This window comes from Podarcis bocagei, assembly GCF_964188305.1.
Source record: "Podarcis bocagei genome assembly, chromosome: 14".
Classification (NCBI taxonomy): Eukaryota; Metazoa; Chordata; class Lepidosauria; order Squamata; family Lacertidae; genus Podarcis; species Podarcis bocagei.
The window spans coordinates 7,818,861-7,837,930 of NC_138139.1; the positions used below are offsets into that span (position 1 = coordinate 7,818,861).

Below are 19,070 nucleotides of genomic sequence, written 5' to 3' on the forward strand. Positions count from 1 at the left end.
CCAGCACTTTAGCGTGATTTTTTTCCTTATATGCAAATGTTGGTATGCAATTCTGTCTAAAATACATGTTTTTGCAACTCCCTTTTCCCTAATCTAATACATTTCCATCTGTTTTTTTATTATATGCATTTCTATGCACGCTTGTCCCTAGTATTATGCATTTTTTAACACATTGCTTGGCTGAACATCTGAACTCGGACATGGAAAAGAGGAATGAGAGATGCTGTTGCTGTTGTGCAAATATTAAAGGACGAGTGTTTTTCAGTTGCACCTTGTTTCAGGAGGTGCAAATTAATGAAGTTTGCCTTTACTGTGAACTGAACTGAATTCCTCCTCCATCCCAGTGGTGGAGCTTCATGCTCTGGTACTGGGGGGTGGAGGGGGGGGGTAGGGCTGGCACGCGTCCTGGGGGCGTGACGTGCTGCCCGTAGGGGTGTGACACACGTCCTGGGGGCGTGGCACCCAGCAAGGGCAGGAGCCAGCCATGATGGCACCCTGCCAGGATCGCGCTGCCGGGGGCAGTGCGCTCCCTCCCGCACGCCTCTTCCTCCGCCAGTGCTCCCTCCCTCAGCCATGTTCAGCTTGTTTCAGACTCATGAGCACTTGTGTGGCTGATAAGTTTCTGCAGGCAAATAAGCAAGTAAACAAATAAATAAAACGAGTCCAGATGATAGAAAATCAGGATTGTGCACCCTTGGGGCAACATTTTAAAGATGTTGTCACGCTGGATGCTGAGTGCAATAAACCATCATCCAGGGGCTGAGAAGAGAGAAGAAGAATTGCTTTGGTGATCTCATGCCAAACCCCAAAGAAACATACAGTGGTACCTCGGGTTAAGTACTTAATTCGTTCCGGAGGTCCGTTCTTAACCTGACACTGTTCTTAACCTGAAGCACCACTTTAGTTAATGGGGCCTCCCACTGCCGCTGCGCCACCGGAGCACAATTTCTGTTCTCATCCTGAAGCAAAGTTCTTAACCCGAGGTAATATTTCTGGGTTAGCGGAGTCTGTAACCTGAAGCGTATGTAACCTGAAGCGTCTATAGCCCAAGGTACCACTGTACAGTGGTACCTCAGGTTAAGAGCTTAATTCATTCTAGAGGGCCGTTCTTAACCTGAAACTGTTCTTAACCAGAAGCACCACTTTAGCTAATGGGGCCTCCTGCTGCCACCGTGCCGCTGCCACACAATTTCTGTTCTCATCCTGAAGCAAAGTTCCTAACCCGAGGTCTGTTCTTAACCTGAAACTGTTCTTAACCAGAAGCACCACTTTAGCTAATGGGGCCTCCTGCTGCCACCGTACCGCTGCCACGCAATTTCTGTTCTCATCCTGAAGCAAAGTTCTTAACCCGAGGTACTATTTCTGGGTTAGTGGAGTCTGTAACCTGAAGCATCAGTAACCCGAGGTACCACTGTATTCTGTCTGTGCTGACAGGCTGAAACACAGTACGCCACAGCCCATGGGAGGAGCTGGCAGTGCCACCAATGCTGCTGTGATGATGGAGCCATTATTTGTAGTTTCGGCCACTGTGGGTGTCTGTGCACTTGAGTATCTTTAAAGCAGGTGTGTGTGTGTGTGTGTGTGTGTGTGTGTGTGTGAAACCTCAGACCCAAGGGCCAAATGCAGATCTCTGTGTCTCTCTGTTTGGTCTTCAGCACTCTCCACACATGCCACTGGCCCCCTGCCCCTCTCTCTGCTTCTGCCAGTGATCCTGCTTACTGGGATGGAAGATGGAGATATTGGGGGTGGGGGGACTAGAAACCTCCGACTTTGTGTGGTGGGCAATACTGAAACTGCTACCACATTTCCAAGCTGCGCATGGTTCGGTATGGTTTCAGATTGGATGGGGGACTCTAGGTTGAGATTCCTGCATTGCAGGGGGTTGAATTAGATGACCCTCGGGACCCTGAACAGTTCTAAGTCTCTGCCGTAAGAGACATCCATTGTTTTGCCCACTTTTGGTTCTGGCGCTGCAGGTAGCTCAGGGACAGCCAACGTGGTACTCACCAGAGTCTTCCTGTTTTATTAATATTTATTAAACTTATTAGTTGCTTGTCGCCTGAAGGTCTCCAAGCGACTTACAGCAAAGAAAAATATGCAGGGCATAAAATCATGGAAGGGAAAGGAGGGAATCATATAATACATTAACATTTCATATAACATATAACATTGTTAATGTCATTTGCTATTATTTATATGGCTGGTATGCTACTTTTGTTTTCATGGAAAACAAAAGTAGCATACCAGCCATATAAATAATAGCAAATGACATTAACAATAGTCAAATAATAAGCAAAGCAATACTCGGACCACTCATTAGCAAACAAACAAAACTTCAACCCCCCCCTCCTCCAAAATCATTCACATCAGTTATATAGAAAAAAGTCATTTTTATGTTAAATGTATTGTGAGAACTATTTAATGTATTATTGTTGTTGTTTTCTACTTCTCCTTTTTAGTTGCTAGGAGGTGATGGATATTTGTTTACTTCTAGATTTCTTTTGTGTGTGTGATGTATTAAAATGATATATATATACCGTATTTTTCGCTCTATAGGACGCACTTTTCCCCCTTCAAAAATGAAGGGGAAATGTGTGTGCGTCCTATAGAGCGAAGACGCCATAGCCCCGCGACCCTCTCCCGACTGGAGAGGTGACACGCGGCTATGGCAGGAACCTCTACAGCCCCGTGTCACCTCTCCAGCCGGGAGAGCACGCGCACGGGGCTAAAGCAGCCCCCCGCGACCCTCTCCCGGCTGGAGAGGTGACGCGCGGCTATGGCAGGAGCCTCTATAGCCGCGCGTCACCTCCCCAGCCGGAAGAGCGCGTGCGGGGAGTGTCTGCAAGCCTCGCGCACCCGGCAGGAGGTCCCACCGGGTGCGCGAGGCTTGGGGCGGCAGCCTGTCGCCCAAAGCACGGGGAGCCCTCGGGAGGGCTCCCCCTGCTTTGGGCGAGTGTCTGCAAGCCTCGCGCACCCGGCAGGAGGTCCCACCGGGTGCGCGAGGCTTGGGGCGGCAGCGGACTGCTTGCCCGCACCTAGAAGCTTGGGGCGCGCTGAGCTCAGCACGCCCCAAGCTCCTGGTGTAGCGCAGCGATCCGCTAGCCCTGGGAGAGCCCCGCGGCTCTCCCAGGGCTAGCGGACTGCTTGCCGGCACGCAGAAGCTTGGGGCGCGCTGACCTCAGCCTGCCCCAAGCTTCTGGATTAGCGCAGGGGTCCGCTAGCCCTGGGAGAGGCGCCCGGCTCTCCCACGCTAGCGGAGACCTTGCCGGCACGCAGAAGCTTGGGGCGCGCTGAGCTCCGCACGCCCCAAGCTCCTGGTGTAGCGCAGCGCACCTGGGGGGGAAATAAAATTTTTTCCCTTTATTCCCCCCCCAAAAATCTAGGTGCGTCTTATGGGCCGGTGCGTCTTATGGTGCGAAAAATACGGTATATATATATATATATATATATATATATATATATATGTTTTGGTGTCTTCGGGTGTCTTCCCGTGTAAGAGTTGGGGTGTCTAGGCGACGTTTCGACGAGGTCTCACTCGTCATCTTCAGGCTGGTGCCTCGTCCGAGAGGAAGCGCATGTCGTAGAACTCGCTGGCGAAGGTGCCGTACGAGGAGTCGTGGCGCTGCCGCTGCTCGCCCGCCTCAGGCGGGCGAGCAGCGGCAGCGCCACGACTCCTCGTACGGCACCTTCGCCAGCGAGTTCTACGACATGCGCTTCCTCTCGGACGAGGCACCAGCCTGAAGATGACGAGTGAGACCTCGTCGAAACGTCGCCTAGACACCCCAACTCTTACACGGGAAGACACCCGAAGACACCAAAACCTACATTCCTGTACCCGTGAAAATCTACGAAAGCAAATATATATATATATATATATATATATATATATATATATATATGGGACGTGGGTGGTGCTGTGGGTTAAACCACAGAGCCTAGGACTTGCCGATCAGAAGGTCGGCGGTTCGAATCCCTGCGACGGGGTGAGCTCCTGTTGCTTGGTCCTTGCTCCTGCCAACCTAGCAGTTTGAAAGCACGTCAAAGTGCAAGTAGATAAATAGGTACCACTCCGGCGGGAAGGTAAACGGCATTTCCGTGCGCTGCTCTGGTTCACCAGAAGCGGCTTAGTCATGCTGGCCACATGACCCGGAAGCTGTACACCAGCTCCCTCGGCCAATAAAGCGAGAGGAGTGCTGCAACCCCAGAGTCGGCCACGACTGGACCTAATGGTCAGCGGTCCCTTTACCTTTATATATATGTACAAAATCATTCACATCAAACAAACATTTCACCCCCTTTAATCTCCCCACCCCACCTAGAAGTCTGGAGTCAAGGCCAGCTGTTGTGAATCAGTGGTGGGTGGGTCCAGTGTCTTCCAGGGATGGTCGGGCACCTCCCTTCATAGGGGAGCAGTAGCAAAGCAAAGTGGGAAGACTGTCGCAAAAGTTTTAGCTGCTCTGCAATTATCCTGGCTCCTGCTCCTCACTTATCGCTGTTGTTTGCTGGATCCCTGATGATGGGCCATGCTGGCAGGGGCTGATGCAAGCTGTGGTCCAAGAGCATGTGGAGGGCCCCAACCACTGTGGCTGACCTGTGTGGGGACAGGGCAGGGCAGCATCGAGATCAGGGCTGTGGGGGTGCACCAGTGAGAGCCCTGGCTGTGCCTGGGCAGCCCTGACCTCCCCCTGCCCAGGCAAGCTGCAGCAAGGCTGCTATCAGGAGAGCGGTGCTGCCCCAACACACAAGTCACTAGGGTAACTAACAATTTACTGCCCTTCCGTGACACACAAGATCAGCTGCCTGAGGCAGCCGTCTCTCTCTGCCTAATGGCAGGGCTGGCCTTCACGTATGAGAAAGCCTTCGATGGCACACTCCTTAGACATTTCCATCTTGCTTCTGAAAATGTTAAGGATAACCGGCAGAGGACAGCGCAGAGCACAATTCCACACACCTGAAAAGGGCTAGGCATCAAAGCCTCATTGTTAATGCTGCAAAAATGGTTGTGCACTTGAGATCAAGGTGTGTGTGTGTGTGTGTGTGTGTGCATGCATGTGCATGCTGATTTTTATTGCAGCAGGAGCTGTTTGGGCTGTATGCAGGTGGGCATCCATGGAAGTACAAGGCTACATTCTGGAAGTACAAGGCCTCATAGGTCCCCCCTGCCTCGTACTCTGTATTTACTATAGGTTTCAATGTAAACACCCAAACTGTCTTGGATTTCCCCTTTTCAGTTCTCCGACGGCCAATGAGGAGGCCTCTGCACGGCACTGACGTCAGCCCCATCGCTCTCAGCCTTTCTCGAGGACAGTGACTTGGTTGCCAGGGCGACGGAAGAACATACTCCCCAGGCTGACTCTCCCTGCTGGAGGCCGTAACACCGCCTGGATGTCTGTCTCGCAGCTCCCAGGCTGGCTGGTGGCATGGAGAGGAGAGGCCTAGCCCTGTGGAAGGAGTGCCTGTGAACCACAAAGCAAATGGTAAGCAGGGTGAGGCTCGCAGGACGGGTTTGCGGTGGTGTGAGGCGGTCGAGCGACTGCTGGACCACGGATGGCAACGCTGACTTCGCCTGGGAAGGGATGTTCTGCGTGTGTTGGAGGAGAAGAGCGAGGAGTGAAGGTTGCCCGGTTAAAATGCAAAAATAAGAGATGGGTTGGAGGTTTGACAGCGGGCTCCATACATGCCGTACATTGAAAGCACATAGCTTCCCCCAGAGGATCCTGGGAACTGAAGTTTGTTCAGGGTTCTGGGGGTTGTAAACTGTGGTTCCCAGGATTCTTTGGGGAAAGAAATGTGCTTTATAATTGTGTAGTGTGTGTACATCCTTGGAAACAAAGGTCAGTTATTAAGCGGAAAAATGAAATGCAGAATAGGTGGACCAAGTGCAATATTTTATTCATTGTATCCCACCTTTTTCTCCAAAAAGGGATCACATCATGGTTTTGCTTTAGCTTTATGAATCTAGACAGCCACCACCTTATTTTAATGCTTATTTGTTTCTTTTCTTTTTATTTCAAACCATTTGCAAACCTCATAATGAGTTTTAAAAACCCCTTAAGTGCATGTTTGTATGTCTGGTTGTGTGTCTACATTCATCTGCAAGCCTTAGGGTCCTCTCTTGTCACGTAGTGCTGACTTTCTGAGTGCATAAGCAACTGCAGTCATGCCTGAACATTGGAAATGGAGTGAATGGGTGGGACTTGCAATGAATGCGGCAGTGTAACCCCATCCCTCTGTCCTAGGTGTTTGTATGGCCAATCCACACCATGCAGTCAAAGAATTCTTATACCACTTCAGCAGTCATGGCTTTCCCCAAAGAATTCTGGGAGCTGTAGTTTGTTAAGGATGCTGGGAATTGTAGCTCTCTGAGAGGTCTCCTAACAACTCTTAGCACCACTAACAAACTACAGTTTCCAGGATTCTTGGGGGGAAGCTGTAACTGTTAAAGTGATAGAAGACTGCTATATATATATATATATATATATATATATATATATATATATATATATATTGCATTTTCAAAAACAGGAACAGAGAGCATATTTAACCCCCCTCCCCTCCCCCTGTCCCATTTACAACTTTGTACCAAATACAGCATGTATTTTATTATGATTTTTTGAATTGATTTTAAAATGAATTGATTTTAGAATGCTGTGTTACTTTTATTGTTGTTAGCCGCTCTGAGCCCGGCTTCGGCTGGGGAGGGCGGGATATAAATAAATTATTATTATTATTATTATTATTATTATTATTATTATTATTGTTGTTGTTGTTGTTGTTGTTGTTGTTGTTGTTGTTATTAATAATATTAATATTAATATTATTATTCTATATGACTTCCCTTCCACCCTTTTCCTGGTTCCTTTGCTTTTCTACTACTCCATGTATTCCACATCTTTTTAATCATCCAATTTGTAATCTATTAAATACTCTATCTATTTCAGCTTTGCTGGATTTACTCAAGACCTGCTAACCCAGTCCTTTTCCCCCTAAAAAAATGTTTAGGGTTTCTCTCATTTTCCTACTCATATTGAAATACTGGCCCTCAATGAAGCCAAACTTGGATTCACAAAACGTTTAGGGGTATTGCATACCCCTGCGTCCCCCCAGAAAAAAGCACTGTGTTAACCTATGTATTTGTCTATACCAGTTCTTAAAATATTCAATAAGCATTATCCATTCTTCCTTATATAGTGGAACCTCGGTTTTGGAACGTCTCGGCTGCCGAATGTTATGGAAGCTGAATGCCGAAAACCCGGAAGTGAACGCTTCCATTTTCGATTGAGCCTTGCAATTTCCCCCATGTTTCTCAATTTTCCCCATTGAACTTGCTGACAGCCCTTTGATCCTCAGTTTTCAAACGTTTCAGAAGTCAAATGGACTTCCGGAATGGATTACATTTGAAAACCGAGGTTCCACTGTATTCCTTATCTTTGTTTTATCTTATCCTGTTCGTCAGACCAGCCAGTTCAGCGTATTCAAACATTTTACACTGCCATTCTTCCTGAGTGGGTACTAGACTTGTTCTCCACCTTTGTGCCCATAAGGTTCTAGCTGCGGCAGTATCGTATAGTAATAAACTTTTGTTTTTTGGGGGACCTCCATTGCTACCATCCCCAAGAGGAAAATCTCAGGTGTTTCGGGGAAAGATTTTTTTAGGATCTTTTTAAATTCATCATATATCATTTCCCAATATTCCTTCATTATTTTACAGGACCACCACGTGTGAATAAAAGATCCCTCAGTTTCATTCAACTTCCAACATACACCTTTTTCTTTTTTAGACATAGCTGCCAATCTGGTGGGTGTTGAATATCGTCTGTGGGCCAGTTTCATTCTGTTTTCTTTTATCGCATAACATGCCGTAAAATTCATATTTATTTTCCACAACTTTCCCCGTAATTCATAATCCATATTGTGACCCACATCTTGTGCCCACTTAATCATGCTCGATTTCACAAATTCCTCTTTAGTTCCCCACTCCAACAGCATTTTGTACATTTTGATAATACTTTTATATTTGTAAAAGTGGTAGAAGACTGCTTTAAATGTAGGGGTGGGTGTGACCCGTGTGTATCTATTTATGTATTACGTATGTATTTCTTTTTTCATTGGATGCAAGGGGTTGGTTGTGCTAAGGATCACTGGGGTGTGTGTGTGATTTCCTCCCACATTGCTGTGTTCATCTGCATGTGATGATGAATTGTAGGGAGTGTATTGTGGGGTGTTGTTTGGGTTGGGAGAATTGGTAGCATTAAAATGAGTTGTTCGAGTTAAATCCTGCATGAAATGGCTAAATGAAAGCTGAGGGAGGTGCCTGTGTGTCTGTGTTATAAGAAAAAAACTGCTCCTTTTCCCTTATGGGGAACACAAGAGCCCATATAGAGTCCTTTTGTAGGTTCTCTATCAGTAGGAGAAAATAACAGAGACCAACTGGAGAATATTGAGAAGCAAAGCAGCTAGTAAGCCTGATCTTTATTAAAGCTGTTGCAACAGGGTGCTCCCTTTACACACAGGAGGGGGGGAGGGACCCAGGACAAAGGTGTGCCTGCCCTTATATAGACATTTTAAATTGTTCACCCTGGAGTCCAAGACCACCCCCAGATACATCATACATACATCACAGAAGGGGCGGACTACAACAGAAATCTGAGTGCGTTGTTTTTTCTCCTGTCTGCTAGGTTACTTGATTGGATTACCTGGGCATCCTGGCCACTCTTTTGTTATGATAACTACTCAACTCCTGAATCCAGGTCACAGGCTCACACCCTATTCATATCTTAAATGTGTCTGTCAGGGAACTGCCATCAGAGGCACGGGAGAAGGAGAGGGTCTCTGATTCTGCAGGGGAAGGTCCAAGCGCTAGAGGGAGACTTAGCCGGGAAGAAGGGGAAGAGAATGAGTGTAACACCAGGGATACAGGAGAGCAACGGGACAGGGAGGTGCAGGGGCTCCAGGACTCTTCGTTGGAAGTTAGCGAGGAGAGCCCAAGCACCCCGCTGCCCACGCCCACCCTGCGCAGGAGACTCCCGTGCAGTGAGAGGCGGAAACGATTGGGCGTCAAACAACTCTTATGTTGGCAACGCTTTAAGAAACGCCCACAGTCAGATTCTACGAGTGACTAAGGGCAGCCATGCAAATATGGGCTGCGTAGTCCGGAGGGTTTAACCAGGCAATCCGATGCTCAAACGGAGCAGGATTACGCACGAGTAACTCCCAACCACTACAGTGTCCTTGAGACAGGATTTGTGAAAGAGACAATGGGGAGATTTCCCATTTCCTTCAACTGTGCAGAGAAATATTTGAGGTCATTTTGGGAGAGAAAAAATGGTTTCAGGACTTTTCTGTGGGTTTCAGACATGTGGTTTACATATTTGTATGTGTTTGCTTGGTACATTTATGAACATCTAATATATATATATATATATATATGTATAAAATACCTTAAAATTCTTATAACACCTGTGTGAATTCTTGGCTTTCCATTTGCCACCACAGCAGTCAGTCAACATTTCACAGCCCCTGAGCATCCTGGGATATTTTTGAGATCCGCCCTTAGAGTTTTCCTCCCCTAAAGGTGTTTTGCATTTCCGCAACCTTTGGGTTCCATCTAACCTGCTTCTGCCTCCCTCTTGGGGGCGGGCAGTGCTGTTTTGGCGACGTAAGAATTGCCACTCACCACCCGAATGCTGGAAATAGGAGGAATGATGATCATATCTTATATGCCATTAATGTGCTGCCGGCACTTTGAACAATAGTCAGAAGGAGGCAGGTCCCTGCCTTAAGGAGCTTACAGTGTAAAGTTCAACAGAAGCAACATGAGAGAGGAGAGGAACACAGAGTTTTGAAAGCAAACAGGAGGAAATAAATGCCACTCCATTCATAAAGACGCATCCTCAGGATCATTTAACATGGCTTCATTTTCATGTACGAGAAACGGCAACTTTATTATTATTATTATTATTATTATTATTATTATTATTATTATTATTGAAAAAGAAAGCTTAAAAAAATCCTGGAATATTGGGTGAAGCATCAAGATGTTGTGATTCAAAATGTGCCATTGTGAAAACATTATACTTGCAGAGTCCTCACTCTTCCTCATCTGGCACTTTTCTTGACTTTAGGACATCAAAGGTCAGTACTGGACTGATGATGATTCTGATGGAGAAAATGAGTCGGAGGAGTTCTTGTATGGAGTACAGGTGAGGTTCCCGGGGCTCGTGGAGGGGAAATGTGGGCAGCAGTGAACGGCTGCAGGATTCTGTACAATTTCCTGTGGAGCTTCAGAGTAAGCAACAAGGATGTAGAGGCCTCCTCTCATGGGTCCACACTGCTGGGCACTTGCCTAAGCCCACAATCCTACAGGCAGCCACATATGATATCTGACCGAGACGCTCAATTTTGCTCATAGAATCATAGAACTGTCGAGTTGGGAGGGTTTCCAGAGCGCCATCTAGTCCAACTCCCTGCAACCCCTGACCCATGGCCATTCAACCTCTGCATAAAAACTTCCAAGGGTCTTCCACCTTCCGAGGCACTAACTTTTAGTCCGAAACTCATTTATTGCAATTCTAATCCATTGGTTTGGCTCCTGGAGAAGCAGAAAGCTCTTCCATCTTCCATGTGGCAGCCCTTCAGATATTTGGAGATAGCGAGCGTATTACCTCTCAAGGTCTTCTCTTCTCCAGGCTAAACCTACCCCAACTCCCTCGACCATTCCTCATCAGGCTTGGTTTCTCAGAGGATTTCATGCTTCATGTATATTCGCTGTCTCTGAATATGTATCCCCTGTACTGGTTCGGTGTGTATTTCTGCAGGGGACCTGTGCGGCGGACCTGTACCGTCACCCGCAGTTGGATGCTGACATCGAGGCCGTGAAGGAACTGTACAGTGAGAATTCTGTGTCTGTCCGGTGAGTTCTGTGGTCCAGGTTGGCACTAACTCAGGACCCCAAAGCCAGACCTGTCTTGCTATGAGGTTCTTATCAGGGACCTGGTGTCAGGGACTAGGCAGAGGAGGAATGGTGGAGACCACCTCCCCAGCCTGACCCTTTCAGAGGAGAAGAAGACAGTTCAGAATTACAACAGGGGTTTGTGGGAGGTCACAGCTCAGAGGAAGATGAGGAGAAAAGTTGGAAAATAATGGGAGAGGAGGAGGCGGCAGAGTCGGAGCAGCTGGCTGACACGTTATCACTAGAAAGTATTCCAGATCCTCCATCTCCCAGAACCCAGCGAGCCTTAAAAGTAGGAGAGCAAAGGGCTTGGAGACAGATAGCCCTAAGTGGCAACCGTAGAAGGGGTGGTGCTGTTGACAAATGAGGAAGTGGAAGAGACGGGGGTGGGGGTGGAGATTCACTAGGGACAACACCATCATCCAAGAGGCTGCTCTGTCTCATGAGACCAGGGCCCTGCAGGATCTGATTTCTTTCTGCAGGGCCAGTAAGACAGAGTTGTTCCACCTGGCCTTTGGCTTGGAATCAATTTGATTCCCTCCCCCTCTTTCCTTTTTCCTTTCTCTTTCTGTATTGGAACTCCTATTTGGGGACTTCCTTGGCTTTTTTCTAGCCCAGTGTTTCCCAAACTTTTTTGGGCAACGGCACACCTGTTTACTGAAAAAAAATCTCGCGGCACACCACCATTAAAGCCCCGCCCCGTGACGTCAGCGCGCAGTGTCACGCCGGGAGGACGCACGAAAGTGAAAGTTTTTTCCCTCCCCCCTCAGTCCCTCGCTCGGAATTCAGCTCGTTTGGGGCATCGCTCCGGCTGCTCCCTCTCCCGCCGCGCAGGAGCGATGCCTCTCTCTGGCTCTCCCTCCGCACAGGCTGAGGGAGGGAGGGAGGTGCGCGTGTGACCCGTCTCTGCTGGGAGACCAAACCCAGCGAGGCAGAGTCGCCCGGAGGCGCCCAGGCAGCGCTGCCGGCTGCGAGGAGGAGCGCCAGGCAGCAGCAGGAGGCGCGGCCTCTCCTCGCCGCCGCCCCGCCTCTCGCCGCCCGACTCGCCTGCCTCCCTCCAGGCATCTCGCGGCACACGAGGCAACGTCTCACGGCACACTCGTGTGCCGCGGAACACCGGTTGGGAAACACTGTTCTAGCCCATGTAGGACCAGTCTGGATAGTTAGCCTTGGTGAAGACGTTTCATCCTCAAAAACGTTTTTGATTTGAGTTTCCACTGAAATGAGGCTGTATTTTAATGATGTTTTAATGTTGTATTTTAATCTTGTTTTTAAGTTGTATTTCAATCAACTGTTTTTATATCGGGTGTTAGCCTCCAGTCTTGGCTGGTGAGGGCAGGGTATAAATAATTTTTATTTATTTATTCCCAAACCTCTCTCTGTGAATATTGAACAAAAAGCAGATGGTAAGGACTTTCCCTTGTCTTATCCGTTTCTGGCAACCTGCCGTGGGGGTTGGTTCCTCTGCCGCCTGACACCTGTGTTCAAATCTTTGAGTGGATGCAATAAAAATAAGACACTGGAAATATTACTAGAAGCTGGAGAGGTGACCTGAGCCCCTTGGAGATCATCAGTTCTCGATTCCTTAGGGTAGGGAAATGCATTCTTAGGGCTGTATCCAGTGCTGTCTGTCCACTGTTCCTGTCTTTCCACCAAGTATTCAGAGCCTTCTAGAATGGGACATAGTTCTCAAGACTCAGGCGTTTCTGAGGACAGGCACAAGGGGTGGCAGGAAAGCGAGAGGGAAGCATATATGCAGATAGGCATTTCTTCACCAAAATGGCAACCTCTTCTGCCACGCTGGCTGCAACTAACCACTGCCTTTGTTGAATTGCACAGAAAACTAACCTTTGCCTAACAGGATAGGATACCATACTGCTGTTCAATGGAAATATTTCCGAGTACTCTGATAGGAGAGAAGCGCTGCCTTCTCCATGGACTTATAGTTAACAATGAAAGAGCAATGCAATCTTATTTAAGAGCTTTACTCTGTTCTTTCAAAGACCCCTTTACAGTGTGTGTGTGTTTTATTTCATGTATTTTAATAGCAAGCTTACAGGAACAGCACAGAAGACAGACAACATTAAAAACATGTACTTGCATGTAGGACAACTTAGTTAGAAAAGTATAGTGAATGGATGGAATCTACTGTATGATAAAAATGTTACAGACACCATATAGTTGCCATCAATAAGAAATTTACCTATTTAAAAAAAAAATTCAAATTCTGGCATTGTCCAGAAAAGTTTGAGTAGCATATTTATAATTGTTCCCTGAAATTGTTTTTGGTAGCAATAATGCATTATGTCCCCATGTTTATATTAAAAATCCACACACAAATGAAAATGAAGAAGAGCTTGAAAATACCCATTTCTGTCCTCTATCCCCCCCCCCATTTTTGCAACCATATACTTAGGTACCTTTTATCCCCATGGAAAAAAATATCTAACGTTCATTACTACCAATAACAGGAAGAAGAGATTTATTTTGTTTTGAGAATGACAAATCCATCTTAGAAGAATTTAAGCATGCTCTCCATGTATGCGGCGTGCTAGCTGGATATCTTTTGGCATGATTGTGACACGTGTGTGTGTGTTTGTGATCTGATCATGGCTTGGGGCAAGTTACCTCTTCTCCAGTTTTCTGAAGCAGAAGCACTCATTAGCAATAGCATCATCAGCAAACCTGTGCCCAGGGAGATAAACTAGAGATGATTTTCAGCTGGTGCATTGAAGCCAAGCAGGGCAATGCACATACTCCTAGCGACTGAGAGTGGAGTCCAATGACAATAGAGGGACTGTGTAGGTCTTGTGCATACAGGTTGGCGCTTTAGGTTGGACAGTAATGGTGGGAAGAAATATCCCTAGAAGCAAGGATGCTGAGTGGGCAGATGCAAAAGAAAACCCTTCACCCTTAATAGTTCAGGGTTTGTTTGTTTTTTTTAAAAGAATTTTTATCTCAGTCCTCAGCCAAAAAAGACTCCTAGAGTGGCACTTAAAAAGGAACTTAAAAAGGCAGTTCATTTCCTCAGGCACACAATCTAAAAAGACATGATACAAAAGGAAAATTAGATAGAAGAGGACATAAGCACACTCTGGGGTGAAGCAGATCAAGGACAGGAGGCACAAAAAGTTGTTGGTTTCTCACCGATGGAGTAGTCCTGTCCCTCTCCCTTCCTGTATTGCAACCAGATGTAATGACTGCTGCCAGGTGACAGATGTGTAGCAGGAGCACAGCAGGTGTGGCTTGCATGCCACGTGGCACCTGCAGAAATTCCCTCCTCTGCGCAACTATGAAAGGCGCAAGGTCCTTCTGCACAACTATGGACCTTAGGATCTGAGTCCATGGATAGATCTTGATGAGCAAAGAGGTTTTTTTTTAACTCAATTCCAGTCCTGGAGTTGTGGACTTGGCATTGGGCTGAAGGACCCTTCCAGGTTCTTTCTGGCCCTATGATTCTTTATTGTAAAGAATCTACCAAACTGGCTTAACCAACAGGAACACAGGAAGGTACCTTATCCTGTGTTAGACTACCCGGTTTAAGCTGAAACCTCCATCTATGCTCAACCTGTATCTTTGTAGACAAATGCAAATGCCGCAATAGCTGCCTGACTCCAGTAGACTTCATTCAAAGGGAACCAAACACTCCATCCCCAAGATCCTTGCTGTTCAGGGATTGGGAGTCTGCGTAACACTGAGATGGTTTTTAATAGTCAGGAAAACAGCCTGAGCCATGGCAAAGGTCCCACAGAGCCACATGGTGGAATGTAAGTGCAAAAAACAACAGTGCTTGCATTGACACCTAGAGTAAAAAAGGTAAAGGGACCCCTGACCATTAGGTCCATTCGTGTACGACTCTGGGGTTGCGGTGCTCATCTCGCTTTATTGGCCAAGGGAGCCGGTGTACAGCTTCCGGGTCATGTGTCCAGCATGACTAAGCCGCTTCTGGAGAATCAGAGCAGAGCACGGAAACGCCGTTTACCTTCCCACCAGAGCGGTACCTATTTATCTACTTGCACTTTGACGTGCTTTCGAACTGCTAGGTGGGCAGGAGCAGGGACCAAGCAACAGGCGCTCACCCCGTCACGGGGATTCGAACCGCCAACCTTCTGATCGGCAAGTCCTAGGCTCTGTGGTTTAACCCACAGCACCACCCGCGTCCCTGACACCTAGAGTAGCTGGCACAAATTTAACTCCAGGTTTGGATTAAGAAGGGCAGGGGGGCAGAAAGCTCTGCAGATCAACAGAGGGGCAGCTTCTCCGTGTTACTTTCTTTGCCATCAGCTAGCTCCATGTGGCCCCGGCCTTTTGCTCTTCTCCCTCCTGCTTTTTCTCACACTGGTCTTTCCCTAATGCTCCTGCTTTCCTCCTCAGTGAATATGGGACCATTGACGACGTGGATATTGACCTGCATATAAACATCGGCTTTCTAGATGTAAGTTTTGGGACACAGTCAGATGCTTAAATGAAATCCTCACTTTCCGGATATCTGCAGAACCAGAAGCCTTAAAGATTCCCCCAACTCTGACACTGTCAGGAAGGTTGATTCCTCCTGGATTAGCAACAGGAAATTCTCACGCTTGGCCTTTGCACGTTTTATGGTGCAATGGGTTGGACAGCTAGCGTTTAGACTTGGAGTCGATCCATTGGCACCTAGACTGTTGATGCATGTTTTAATCTGTTTTTAGTTTATTGCTGATTCTGTTCTTTTTAAAAAAGTGCTTTAAAGAGTGGCTTTCACTGATGATTTTATTGTTTTATCCTCTTTGTAAAGCACTTTGAGGTTTTGTTTCTGTTTTAGTTTTACAATCATGTAGCATATGAATTTTATGCTTGGGGTGGGGTGGAGAAGAGAGAATAGTCCTTCTGGATCAAGCCAGTGGCCTATCCAGTCCAGCATCGTGTTCTCACAGTGGCCAACTGGGTGCCTGTGGCAAATCAACAAGCAGGGTTCAAACACTAGAGCAGTTTCTCCTCCCAGGGTTTCAAGCAACTAGTATTCAGAAGCATGGCTGCTTGCAGCTATGGAGACAGAGCAGAGACATCAGAACACATACCTCTGGGAAACCCGCAAAGAAAGGCTTAAAAGCAATGATCCTTATAGTTTCTCCTTGGCATCTAGTACCCATATAATGCATGAGACTGGCAACTGTTGATAGCTTTATTCCCTTGTCTAATTCTCAACTAAAGCGATCTAAAACAGCAGCCATCCCTACAGGGGTGAAGCTACCTGCTCTGGCAACGGGAGCGGTGTACATCCGGGGGCGTGGCTGGCACGCATCCCAGGGGGTGTGGCGCACGTCCCAGGGGGCTTGGTGTGCTGCCCGCAGGGTGTGTGGTGCGCATCAAGGGGTGCGCAAGTGCCGAGCATCCCAGGGGGCGGGGATGTGGGCGGCCACAATTTCACCCACCCGGAGTGCACCTGGGGCGGACCTCCCCCCCCCCCCGTCCACCAGTGCATGCCTGTCACAGTGAATTCCAAAGATCAGGCACCCCCCAAACTTGACCCTCTAGATGTTTTTGGACTACAACTCCCATTATACCTAGCTAACAGGACTAATTGTCAGGGATGATGGGAGTTGTATTCCCAAAATATCTGAAGGGCCAAGTTTGGGGATGCCTTCCATAGGTCAACTGTGTACCTTGTGAAGAACTACTTCCTTGTTCTATCTGTTCCAAATCTCCAGCAAAAAAGCTTCACTGGAGAACCATGAATACTAGGAATATGAGAAAGGGAGGAAAATGTCTCCCGATCCAGTGCCATGATCCACCGCAGTGTTTTGCTTCCTTGTATTTTTCTGACTTCCACTTTGAGCCCTTGGTCCTTCCCCTCTTCCATAGTCACAGCCCTGACTAATGAGGATGCTCTGCTTCTCATTGCAGGAAGAGGTGGCAACAGCCTGGAAGGTCCTTCGGACCGAGCCCATTGTCCTCCGACTGCGGTTCTCTCTTTCCCAGTACCTGGATGGGCCCGGTGAGTATCACATTTGCCTCTAAACAAGGAAGAACATAAGAATAGCCCTGCCGGGTCAGTCTAAAGGTTCACCTAGTCCAATGTCCTGTTTTCGCAATGGCCAACCAGAGGCCCATGGGACGCCCACAAGCAAAACCTGAGCACAATGCTACCGTCCCCACCAGGGATTCCTGGCAACTAGTATTCAGAGACATCCTTTCTCCAGCAGTACTAGCCATTGTGGCCAGTAGCCACTGATAGCTTTATCCTCCATGAAAGTGTTTAATCTCCTTTTAAAGCCATCCAAGTTGGTGGCCATCATTCGCTCTTGCAGGAGCAAATTCCATAATGCTAACTATGCACCGAACAGAGAAGTACTTGCTTCTGAAGGGAGATGGAAGGATACAGTTTGTAATGCTAGACTAATAAAGTTCACCATTGATAAGAAGGATCAGAAATTGTTCCTATACGCAACAACAGCGGTGAGGTTACTGCTGGCTCAGGTGTCGAAACAACAACAATTGCCAAAAAGTAGAAGAGTGGCAGTACAAGGTCATGGAATATGGGGAAATAGCCAAGTTAACGGGGAAAATTCGACAACAGGGCGATGAAACATTTCAAAAAGAATGGGAAAAATTTGTTATACATAGGGTAAGGTGAAATAGTGAAATCAGTAGAATGGAAATAAACCTCGTAATGGGAAATTAAAAGAAACTTTATTGGATGTTAATGACAATATGAATTAAAATGTAAAATACAATCAAGGTAACTAATTGTATCTGTATATGAATATAGACAAACAACAAGCCGTGTATATACAGAAAGATTTATTTGCATATAGACACTGTATGGATAAAGTTGAAAGGAGAACAACAATATACAAAATCGATAAAGACAATGCGAAAAACTTAGAGACAACATAAAAAAGCCAGAAGAAGGAAGGAGGGAAGTCAACTCTTAGGAGTAAATGTAAAGTAATGTGTAGATGTATAGTATGTAATCATAAAATCAATAAAGATTATCTTTAAAAAAAAAAGTTCACCAGGGCCGGCCCACCCATAAGATGGGGTGAAGCAGCACTGACATTGAATTCTGGGTGCCGAAATACCAACGGATCAGAAAAGACTATTTACGTATGCGAACACTGCTGCTTGGATATTACCAGCCCAGAGATGGAAAGCAGACATAGTCTCTACCAGAGAAGAATGACAGATTAAATTGATGGATTATGCCAAAATGGCAAAAATGACCGGAAGAATCAGAAACTAGGAAGACCAAAACTTTTTATAAGGAAAATATATAATTTACCTTAAAACTCATTGTAAACAATTTAAATTATTAGTAGGATTGGAATGATACTTGTAGTTTAAGGTTGAACTATGGTTGTAATGGAGATGTAATAGATTTGGATTAACAGAGAAGATGCAGGAGGAAAAACGTTAACACAAGGACCCACAAAGTGGAGGAGGGAAGTCCAGGGGAATTTATGGAATTCTCTTTTTATTTTGGTTGTTTGACAATTGTTTGTAAATTTCAAAATTTGAAAAACTTTTTTTTTTAAAGACATTGATTTCTGGTGAGATCTCATGAGGTCTTATCAAAATCACATGAGATCTTGCCGAAATCTCATTGGAACCTGCCGCTGCGCAACCTAGGTAAGGGGTGCTTCAGCAGTGGCAGTTTGGTGACAGCAGGGTTGGGCAGCACTTCCCATTTCATCTCAAGTGGTGAAACGTGATGCACCACCCCTGTAGCTCATTTATTGTGATGCCTTACTATGGCGCCTCTCACTGAAGCTGGTCCAGTCTTTCAGAAGTCTCTTTCCCTGGCTAGACGTTACCTTCTTCCCTTGACTCTTAACTCTTCTTGTTCTTCAGAACCGTCCATTGAAGTTTTCCAGCCATCCAATAAGGAAGGGTTTGGACTGGGCCTACAGCTTAAGAAGTGAGTAAGGCCTTATTAAGCTGAGTCATGAAGCACAAGGTGTTGCTCTAGAGCAAGGGTTGTCTAGTCCAAGAGGCCACATTTCAATGGTTGGTGGGGTAAGAAGGGAAAGTGATTGGAACAATGGGGGTGACTCTCTACCCTTCTACACTAGGTTATACTGTATGTATATTCATACATACATACATACAGTAAGTCTTACGTAATTCAGAGGGTTCTAGA

At 46.7% G+C, this 19,070-nt stretch overlaps 1 protein-coding gene across 5 annotated transcripts in view; it reads left to right on the forward strand.

Annotated features, from left to right (window-relative positions):
• Window positions 1-19,070, forward strand: part of PARP6 (poly(ADP-ribose) polymerase family member 6) — a 54,902-nt gene that overhangs the window by 8,441 nt on the left and 27,391 nt on the right. For all 5 annotated transcript variants that reach the window (XR_014001872.1, XM_081169208.1, XM_081169209.1 and 2 more), the window contains exons 2-7: window positions 5,232-5,477; window positions 10,125-10,202; window positions 10,818-10,912; window positions 15,326-15,386; window positions 16,835-16,925; window positions 18,782-18,848. Coding sequence is in view for 4 of the 5 variants with exons in the window: in XM_081169208.1 (XP_081025334.1) it covers window positions 5,475-5,477; window positions 10,125-10,202; window positions 10,818-10,912; window positions 15,326-15,386; window positions 16,835-16,925; window positions 18,782-18,848 (395 nt within the window). In the remaining variant the exon portion in view is untranslated. The remainder of the gene's footprint in view (window positions 1-5,231; window positions 5,478-10,124; window positions 10,203-10,817; window positions 10,913-15,325; window positions 15,387-16,834; window positions 16,926-18,781; window positions 18,849-19,070) is intronic.